The sequence below is a fragment of the Sinocyclocheilus anshuiensis genome, unplaced genomic scaffold (assembly GCF_001515605.1).
Source record: "Sinocyclocheilus anshuiensis isolate Anshui unplaced genomic scaffold, SAMN03320099.WGS_v1.1 scaffold446, whole genome shotgun sequence".
In the NCBI taxonomy this organism is placed as follows: Eukaryota; Metazoa; Chordata; class Actinopteri; order Cypriniformes; family Cyprinidae; genus Sinocyclocheilus; species Sinocyclocheilus anshuiensis.
The window spans coordinates 3,897,966-3,909,587 of NW_015544247.1; the positions used below are offsets into that span (position 1 = coordinate 3,897,966).

General features: G+C 34.6%; 1 protein-coding gene across 1 annotated transcript; it reads left to right on the plus strand.

Moving 5' to 3' along the window:
• The first annotated feature begins 4,453 nt into the window (after positions 1–4,453).
• LOC107697694 (dnaJ homolog subfamily C member 27) lies at positions 4,454–8,956 on the plus strand. The gene is made up of 7 exons (XM_016498487.1): positions 4,454–4,880; positions 5,270–5,352; positions 5,693–5,762; positions 6,086–6,250; positions 6,337–6,459; positions 6,554–6,714; positions 8,687–8,956. Exons 1-7 carry the CDS (start codon positions 4,794–4,796, stop codon positions 8,817–8,819), a joined length of 822 nt encoding a protein of 273 aa, XP_016353973.1. The 5' UTR covers positions 4,454–4,793; the 3' UTR covers positions 8,820–8,956.
• The last annotated feature ends 2,666 nt before the right edge of the window (positions 8,957–11,622 follow it).

Below are 11,622 nucleotides of genomic sequence, written 5' to 3' on the forward strand. Positions count from 1 at the left end.
AAGAAATAACACAGGAAATACACAGTAATAACACAGGAATAATTCAGTAATAAAACAGGAATAACACAGCAATAACACAGTAATAACGCAGTAATAACACAGAAAAACACAGGAATAACGCATTAATAACACAGGAATAACACAGTAAAAACACAGGCATAACACAGAGTAACAGAGTAATAACAAAGGCATAACACAGGCATAACACATTAATAACACAGTAATAATTCAGTAATAACACAGGAATAACACATTAATAACACTGGAATAACACAGAATTAACACATTAATAACACAGGACTAACACAGGAATAACGCCGTGACAACAGGAATAACACAGGAATAACACAGTAATAACACAGTAATAGCAGAAATAACTCAGGAATAACACAGGAATAACAAAGTAATAACACATTAATAACACAGTAATAACAGAAATAACACAGGAAATACACAGTAATAACACAGGAATAACACATTAATAACAGTAATAACACAGGAATAACACATTAATAACAGTAATAACACAGGAATAACACATTAATAACAGTAATAACACAGGAATAACACATTAATAACAGTAATAACACAGGAATAACACATTAATAACAGTAATAACACAGGAATAACACATTAATAACAGTAATAACACAGGAATAACACATTAATAACAGTAATAACACAGGAATAACACATTAATAACAGTAATAACACAGGAATAACACATTAATAACAGTAATAACACAGGAATAACACATTAATAACAGTAATAACACAGGAATAACACATTAATAACAGTAATAACACAGGAATAACACATTAATAACAGTAATAACACAGGAATAACACATTAATAACAGTAATAACACAGGAATAACACATTAATAACAGTAATAACACAGGAATAACACATTAATAACAGTAATAACACAGGAATAACACATTAATAACACAGGAATAACTCAGTAATAGCAGAAATAACAGGAATAACACAGTAATAACACAGTAATAGCAGAAATAACTCAGGAATAACACAGGAATAACAAAGTAATAACACATTAATAACACAGTAATACCACAGGGGTAACAAAGGAATAACACAGAAATAATTCAGTAATAACACAGGAATAACACATTAACACAGGAATAACTCAGTAATAACACAGTAATAACACAGAAATCGCACAGGAATAACACTGACAACAGAAATAACAGAGGAATAACACACTAATAACACCGTAATAACGCAGTAATAACACAGGAATAACACATTAATAACAGTAATAACACAGGAATAACATTAATAACACAGTAATAACAGAAATAACACAGAAATAACACAGGAATAACAGAAATAATTCGGGAATAACACAGTAATAACACAGAAATCACACAGGACTAACACAGTAATAACACAGGATTAACACAGTAATAACAGAAATAACAGAGTAATAACAAAGGCATAACACAGGCATAACACAGGAATAACACATTAATAACACAGTAATAATACAGGAATAACACAGTAATAACGCATTAATAACACAGGAATAACACAGTAATAACACAGGAATAAAACAGTAATAACGCATTAATAACACAGGAATAATACAGGATTAACACAGTAATAACTTTTATAACACAGTAATAACACAGTAATAACAGAAATAACACAGTAATAACACAGTAATAACAAAGAAATAACACAGGAATAATTCAGTAGTAAAACAGGAATAGCAGTAATAACACAGGCATAACACATTAATAACACAGTAATAACACAGGCATAACACAGGAATAACACAGTAATAACAAAGGAATAACACAGGCATAACACAGGAATAGCACATTAATAACACCGTAATAACACAGGAATAAATCAGTAATAACAGAAATAACAGGAATAATACAGGATTCACACAGTAATAACACAGTAATAATTCAGTAATAACGCATTAATAACACAGGAATAATACAGGATTAACACAGTAATAACTCAGGATTAACACAGTAATAAAACAGAAATAACACAGGAATAACTCAGTAATAGCAGAAATAACAGGAATAACACAGGAAATACACAGTAATAACAGGAATAATTCAGTAATAAAACAGGAATAACACAGTAATAACACAGTAATAACGCAGTAATAACACAGTAATAACACAGCAATAACACAGTAATAACCACAGGAATAACACTGGCATAACACTGTAATAACACAGTAATAACGCAGTAATAACACAGTAATAACCACAGGAATAACACAGGCATAACACAGTAATAACACAGGAATAACACATTAATAACACAGGAATAACAGGAATAACACATTAATAACACAGTAATAACAGAAATAACACAGGAATAAAGCAGTAATAGCAGAAATAACAGGGATAACACAGTAATAACAAAGTAATAACACAGGAATAACACAGCATTAACACAGTAATAACAGGAATAACACAGTAATAACACAGAAATCAATAATTCAGTAATAATACAGGAATAACATAGTAATAACACAGTTATAACACAGGATTAACACAGGAATAACACATTAATAACCCAGTAATAACACAGCAATAACACAGGAATAACACAGTAATAAACACAGGAATAACATTCCCATCCTCCCGGACTCCGTTACCTTGACTCCACACACCTGTGCACACACTCTCACACACACACACACACAGCTGTTGCCCATCCTGAGGGCTATTTATACGCCTTCCCCACGCCTCTCTGGGCGGATTATTAAGTGTTGTTACGGGACTGATGCAAGCTCTACGTGGCCGTATTGTGTCAGAGTCCGCCTTCTGTTTCGAGCCTGTGTGTCAGAGTCTCAGATCTGTTTGTGTTCTGTTTTAATTTTTACTTTGTTTTCCCCTGCAGTTAATAAAAGCCTGCATTTGGACCCAGACCCCCTGTTTACACGGTGTGTTCTGTACCATGCCGTGACAATGTTATTGTGGTAGTGCAATGGCCAACCACTACTCATCAACCTGTACATTAATTCATTATGTAGATGAAATGCAGGCTCAGAAAGGAAGCCTTTCAGGCCCCGGGAGCTTTGGGGCTGGGAGAGCAACAAAAACTGTGGAGATCTGACAAAAACAGGTCTCAGAGAGGTGTCTGTTACAAATGAAATTGAAAATGAAAACACATCAAGTTGGCAGAGTGCGAGGGTAGTGGCGGGATGCGGATCCGTCACTCATAGTGCACCTCGGTGTCGGACAAACAGAAGAAGTGAGGAATATTTAACAGCAGCGGTCACAGTCATGATGAGGCGAGCACCAGTGAAGTTTCTCATGCCCGCTCCGTGTGTCTGCTGGGCAGCGATCAAACGGACAGGGCAGCGCTTTTCACGAGCGGAGATCGCTACTAGACGAATTATGTAATTTGTTATCTATTTATTTTTATCTCTGTTCTTTTGTCGTAAGTTATGCTATTGCTCCATTCATTTATACTAGCCTATATCCAGCGCTCCCTGAACGCAGTCTCTGGCTTATTACCAGCAAGTGCAAGCACGCTGCTCAAGTGACTCGAGTCCACACCCCTGGTTTGTTGCACTCTCTCTCCATCCCATTGTCACTCACTTGGCTCAGGAACTTTATATAGAGTTCCAGCAGCGTTTTATATCCCTCTTTTTGCCTTTAGATCTTATTTTAGGACATTAAATTTACTGTCAATTTTATTTATATATTTAAACTGTAGTATGAATTGACTCTAGTGATTTCCGCGAATCGGTTCTTCTGAACAATTCGTTTTAAAGAACCGGTAAAAAAAAAAAAACACTGAAACACCCTAAAACATTACAATAAAGCCATTTGTAACCACATATTCTTGTTAATGCTTGTTTTATTAAGTGTATTTAACGTGTCCCATTTTGCACTTATATTAAACACTAAACGCTTGACTGAAAATATTTTGAACGATTTAATAAAATACGCGATATTAAAAACAACTCGTATGCACATTTCTTCGTATAATCAAACGACCATACCATCAAATCGTAAGCACAAATTCAGCTTTAAAAGTAGCATAACTTTCTTTTCGCTCCATATGTCAAATTTTCGGTTCATTGAAATTTCTCGTAATCAGTTTACTCATCTTTTCTCGACACATTACGAGTCGGACATGTTAGAAAGAGTTTTTGATTCAGTCGTGAAGCATTGACGACCGAATGGTTCTAACAGGTTTTGTGAGCCGGTTCAACTGATTCATCCTATTCAAAGTAATGATTCATTCACGAATCGGACATCACCAATTGACTCCCCACTGTCGAATCTGTGTATGAAGGTTGCTGTCGCCATAGAAACCCTCATCTGTTTGCGGTTTTGATTACACAGATTATGCTTATTTCTCATAATTGCCGTTAACTACTTTATTTAATATATAATGTAAAATGCTGTTTTAAAACCACGTGTTTATATTTTTTATATTTATTTCTATGGCACAAAGCTTTGTTGAATCTGTTGTTTTTAATCGTGTAAGCAAATAGTCGTTGCTAAGGCAGCTATCCCGTTAGCATGTCGAGTTTAAATAATTCTACCTGCTAAAATATAACAGTTAACGTTATGCGGTTTGTTGTGGGCGGAAAAACATGCGTGAAATGTATTTTCGGTTTATGGAAAAATGTTATCCATAATAATATTCCGTGACACACTGGCTCTCTGTTAGCCACATAGCCAGCTGCTCTGTGTTTACGGACAGACTCGGACATAGTCATACGTGAATTCTAGAGATATTTCATCTCCTCCTTTGGACGAGGTTTGGGAATAAGTGCAATATGGACACGAATGTTCAGAAGAGGCGAGAAAACAAGAAGTCGTTACGGGTTAAGGTCATTAGTCTGGGAAATGCAGAGGTGGGGAAGGTAAGGTTTGGACTGTTTTGAACCATACAAACATCGAACTTAAGAAATCAGGTGGTTCTTTACATTTGTTTATTAATATGATCATTGTGTTATTGATACGTATATGTTTGAACATATCAGTAGTTTGAGGTTTACTTCATTTTCTCTCTAGGAAGTAACTGCTTTCCCCTTATAATTGCATGTATTGTTATGTATTTGATATATAAGTTACATGGATACTGATAACGTTACTGTAAATGTTCGTTGCTAGTAATCTGTTTTTGATTCATTTAGGAGCTCTGTTCGTTTAGTATGATTTTGTTTTTTGTTATCCTGCATAGGTATAGTAGCATACTAGGTGACATATGTAGTACATGTGGAGTATTTCATAATATTTCTGTTTGTTTCAGAGCTGCATTATTAAACGATATTGTGAGAAGCGGTTTGTGCCCAAGTATCTCGCCACTATTGGGATAGATTATGGTGTAACCAAGTAAGTGGTGTGGGTTAACAAATAATTTCCTTCTGTCACTGTTTTCTCAAATATGAGGTTCAAATCATTTATTCTTGGTACATAAATACCTATTTGTATCCTTTCTTGTCTTGTCTTGTCTTGTCTACTGGCTCAGATTATTATCACTTAGTTTTATTGTTATTTATTCATCAATTCAATGTGTACCATTTTACAATGATGTGAAATAGTAAATAATGATTGTAGTGGTTGCTGCACTTGTGCATACTCTTTGATGCACGTATGCCCATTAATAAAGCACGATTACTGTGATTCACTGATGAAATGTAAATGAAATTGTGTTTTTTCCCCCTATCTCAAGGGTCCAGGTTCGAGACAGGGAGATAAAAGTAAACATTTTTGATATGGCTGGGCATCCTTTCTTTTATGAGGTATTGCTTGATTTATCATGTGTATGCACTTGATTAAGTGTGTTTAAAAGTAATATTAAAATAATATGTAGACAAAATGTCTCTTTTTATTACACAATGTAATGGAGAATTGTTTTTTGTTATTGCTCTATGCATACATCTAACTAACCACACTGTGGTAGTATTGAGTTGCTGTCCATGTAACGTCCTCCCTGAAGAACCTGATGGCAACAGCGTTTAACATTTTTCTTGTTGTCATGTATTTGTAATTAGAAATTGATCACAGGCTTGTGATGGCTATGAGAGTCTGTTGTTGGAGGGAATTGATGTTGTGTGTTTTACAGGTCCGCAATGAGTTTTATAAGGACTCTCAGGGGGTGATTCTAGTCTATGATGTTGGTCTGAGGGAGAGTTTTGACGCTCTGGACAGCTGGCTCACAGAGATGAAGCAGGAAATGGGCTCACAGGTCAACATGGAGAACATCATCTTCATTGTGTGTGCCAACAAGGTGCCACTAGTGTTTAAATATCTATTGTGTTCTCTGTGATTTATATGTGAGAGAATGTTATAAAGTGTGGTCTCTGACCCGTAAAGGTTGACCTGACAAAAAGGCGAGTTGTGGATGAGAGTGAGGGGAGACTTTGGGCCGAGAGCAGAGGATTTCATTACTTTGAAACTTCTGCTCAGAGTGGTGATGGCATCAATGAAATGTTTCAGGTATGTACTCACATACAACTCTTTTCATTTGACTACCCTATTTTGTTTTTTAAAGAATGACTGTTCTTTATTTATTATGTGTCCACCTCCACAGGCCTTTTTCTCATCCATAACTGATATGTGTGAAAATGGAGGGAAGAGACCCACTCCAGAGGTCAATGTAGGTTTTACTAAAGAGCAGGCCGACACCATCCGACGCATCCGCAACAGCAAAGACAGCTGGGATATGCTGGGGGTTAAACCTGGGGCCACGAGGTAAATTGTATGCTAAATGTGTCTGCTTGTGCTGCTGAACTTTTGTATATCATAATCTGGATGAATGGCTATTTAGATATTACCTTTTGCTCTGTATAATGGGCTCTGTTGCACAGTATCAGGTTAATGAACTAAATGATAGCTTTCCTCCACTCACACATTTATTTAATCAAAAATAGTCAAAAACAGTAAAATATTATTACGTTTACCTGAAATATATTACTTGAAATATTATTACAATTTAAAATAACCGTTTTCTCATATAATATGTTTTAAAATGTAATTTATTCCTGTGTTGGCAAAGCAGAAATTACACCAGGCTTCAGCGTCACATGATCTTTCAGAAATCAGTCTAATATGCTGATTTGGTGCTCAAGAAACATTTCTTACTATTATTGATGTTGAAAACAGTTGTGCTGCTTAATATTTTTGTAGAAACTGATTTATGATTTTTTTCAGGATTCTTTGATGAATAGAAAGTTAGGAAGAACAGCATTTATTTTATACTATGGCATTTAAAAAAATAATAATAATAATTAAAATAATTACTAAATAATTTTGACTTTTCTCAAAATATTTCGACTTTATTCTTGTAATATGACTTTAATCTCGTAATCTTACAATTTTTTTTTTTTAACGTGGCACTAAAACACTGTCGTAATTTAAAATAGAAATAGAAAATATAAATCTTTTATAGCATTATAAATGTCTTTGCTGTCACCTTTGATCAATTTAATGCATCCTTGCTAAACAAAAGTATTCATTTATTTAAAAAAAAAAAATTATCTTTTTCACCCCAAACTTTTAAACAGTAGTGTATGTATATATGCATTTGCATGATGCAGTGTATCAGATGCAGCTTTGTTAATGCCTGACAGCAGTGGTTTGGCAATGTTATACAGTTGATTTATTGAATAATTTCAGATTTACTTTTTGTATATTATAAATGTATTTAATGGTGATTTAGCAATGGACTGAAAAAATAGTGCCTGGTGTGGATATCTAAAGAGAATGCATGGTAGCTGATGGTTGATAAAATGCCATACATGCCATGTAATATATCACAAAATTTCATAATTATAAAAAAATACATGTATTAAAAAAAGTTCAATTTAAATTTAGTATATTATATAGGCCACTGGGCTTTGTTCTCTAAAATTTTTTAACCAGCCCTAAACAGCTGTGTTGTTTGTTATAACATTGTTATACATTATGGCATCAAAAATTAGGATTGCAGCACTAATCAGCCAAATATAGAAACATTTTCGGGCGATCATGTAAAAAATAGCAGATATCACTAGTGCAAGCCCTGCTGGTTTTGTATTTGGATTGGGATGTTGATTTGGCTCTGTTTTCTTAAACCCCACTTAGCCTCTCTGAAGTTATAAGTCAACTGATGTTAATCTAGGTTAGTGCGTTCCCATCTTTGTTTAACACATACACAATGCCCACCAGTGACAGAGGACATAATGTGTTTTATGTGGCTTCAATAACCTTTAAAGTTAGTATTTACTACCCTGTTCCCTGGAATATTTAGTAGAATGCTAGATGCTTAAAAGCAAGCAACAAATAGTTGTTACCGTTTGATACTGTTATTTCCCATTTAATTATATTGTCTCAGTATTTTTGATACAACACTGCTGGTTGTGTTAGCTTGGCTGGTTTAATCGTGTGGGTCAGATCTTTAGAGAATGCCTTCAATCCAATTACCTCCCTAAATTCTGTCCTGCCATCTTAATCAGCCTCTTTGAGATTTCCCTAACACCCTGAGAAACCAATCATGAGCTTGTGTCATTCCTCATTCCCAGCCAATCACAATATTTGTACGGGGCCAAGCCTATCTTCATTAGCTGATTCTTCACCGTGATCCCTCTTTAGTGGGACCACAGTGGTTTGCCATATCAGCATTTTAAAGGCCTGTTTGATGTGTGTAAACTGAGACTAATAGGTTTTTCTCCTTTTCCGCTTGTAGGGAGGAAGTCAACAAGGCATACAGGAAGTTGGCTGTACTGTTGCACCCGGACAAGTGTGTGGCCCCAGGCAGTGAAGATGCCTTTAAATCAGTGGTTAACGCTCGCACATCCCTGCTCAAGAATATCAAGTAGGAGCGTGTGCTCACACACAAGTGCATCTCACATGGTTTCCATTACAAACACACCCTCCGCATTGTGTCTTGAGATTTGCCATAAAACAGATTGTTTTCATCTTCATTGTGCCATCTGAATATTAGTCTTCTTTTTGTTTGTTTCGATTGCTTGCTGTGGTGTTTTGTTTGTTGAATTTGTATTAATTATATATTTATTTATTATTTTGATTATTAAATGTGTATTAAAAACAGTTGTCGGGGTAGTTTAAATATGCTATCAGAATGTTTGAAGTACAAATAACATTGTAGCACCACAAAAGTGTTGTCTTTTTCACCTCAAGATTTCATCAAAAACCAACAAATAACTATCTTTAAGGCTGAAACTTAAACATGTTCCCTTGTTTTAAGTTAATCAGCTTCACATTGCCATTAGTTGGAGTTGGAGAATTACCTCACATTTGCAGAGTTCCCTTCTCAGTGAAGATTACGCTTAAGACACATGGAGAAGCCTCTGGACTTCAGCAAAGACTTAGTAACAGCTGAGTTTGACACAGTCACCACAGCTGTCCTGTTTATAATGTAATATACAGTACATGTTGATGTCAAAAGTTGTAGGGAAACAACAATAATGCTGTAAAGTGCGTATCTGTCAGGCCTGAGCCCAGATCATGTGCACGTCACATCATCTTGGAGCGTGAAGATGACATTGGTGGACCCTTCCTTTTCCCAGTCTGTCCTGTGACTGTTGTGCTGTTTTGCTCCCATAGACGTACAGGTGAAAGACCACTTATTTACCAACTGATTTGTGAGTCAGACTTCGCATTCTAATGCTGTTGTTTAATCCCGACGAACCTCGCAGGGACGCCATGACCTACATGGATGGTTCCCAGTTTTTCCTCCACTTCACCTTAGCTCACTCCAAAGAGGAGGAAAAGCATGAGAAGAAAATGTAACTTGTCTAATACCTTTGCATCAGTGCAATATAACAGTGCATTTTTGTTAAAAAATAAATACATAAATAAAGTCATTTTTATGTAAGTCTATTTAGATTTAACACTAGATTTTACTCTGTAGAATGTCACGTCTGAGAATACAGTTTCAATAGATAGTATACAAATCAACCTGTTAAAATAAGTATGTGTCATGCACTTGCAGTTTGTTAATTGCATGTTAACTTATGGGTACTATATATATATATATATGTATATATATGTATATATATATACAGTATATGTGTGTATGTGTATGTAAAATTATAATTATAATCATAATAAATATATGCATATATATATATACACAAATAATTATTTCATTATATATACAAATTATATGTACATATATTTACAGTCCAAACAAGGTTGCATTAAATTGATCAAAAGTGCAAAGACAATTACATTGTTACAAATGATTTTTGTTTCAAATAAATGCTGTTCTTTTGAACTTTTATTAATCAAAGAATCCTGAAAAAAACATTTATCATGGTCTCCACAAAAATATTAAGCAGCACAACTGTTTTCAACATTGATAATAAGAAATGTTTGTTGAGCACCAAATCAGTATTGGAATGATTTCTGAAGGATCATGTGACTGGAGTAATGGCTGCTGAAAAATATAATATAATAAATATGTATTTTAAGTTAAATAATATTTTGCAATTTACAGTTGAAAAAAAAGATTTTTGATCAAATAAATGTAGCCTTGGTGAGCATCAGAGACTTTCAGAAACATCATACCAAGCCCAAAATTTTGAACAGTACGCTGCTACAAGTTGTGGTCACTAGTGCCAAGACAATATTAAAGTGTATAAGAGTGCCGTTTTCCAGTCTTTACACAATATTTGGGGGTTTTGCTAAGTGCAAAACTAAAAATGTAATCATTATTCATGCTGAGGCAGTAGCTTTTTTTTTATATAAATATGGTTGATTTTTCTTTTCTGAAGTGTTTTAGGCATGAAAGGAACTATCTGTAAATCTGTCACAGTGATGGTATCTGGTCCAAGGATAACGCAAGAACAAAGGGGCTTTGTTTACACCAACACTGGAATAAATATAACTGAGATAAAACTGTTACATTAGCAGAGCTGTGTAGATGTGCCAGCATGCATTAGTTCAACAATGTTTTGTTTGGCCCTTGTATATTAACACTTCTACGTAGGTAACAATCACTGTAATGCAAGTATATCAAATATTGTATTTTTTTATGGAACTGTGGTGTTTACAACACAATGTGAGTGTACATGTGCAATGTAACCATTATTTATATTTTTAAATATTTATCTGAAAGTACACGTTTTGTGATCTCTATTACATTTGTTTATTTTCAAGAGCATTTGATAATGTGCTGCCTTGTTCGCTACAGTACAGGTGCATCTCAATAAATTAGAATGTCGTGGAAAAGTTCATTTATTTCAGTAATTCAACTCAAATTGTGAAACTCGTGTATTAAATAAATTCAATGCACACAGACTGAAGTAGTTTAAGTCTTTGGTTCTTTTAATTGTGATGATTTTGGCTAACATTTAACAAAAACCCACCAATTCACTATCTCAACAAATTAGAATATGGTGACATGCCAATCAGCTAATCAACTCAAAACACCTGCAAAGGTTTCCTGAGCCTTCAAAATGGTCTCTCAGTTTGGTTCACTAGGCTACACAATCATGGGGAAGACTGCTGATCTGACAGTTGTCCAGAAGACAATCATTGACACCCTTCACAAGGAGGGTAAGCCACAAACATTCATTGCCAAAGAAGCTGGCTGTTCACAGAGTGCTGTATCCAAGCATGTTAACAGAAAGTTGAGTGGAAGGAAAAAGTGTGGAA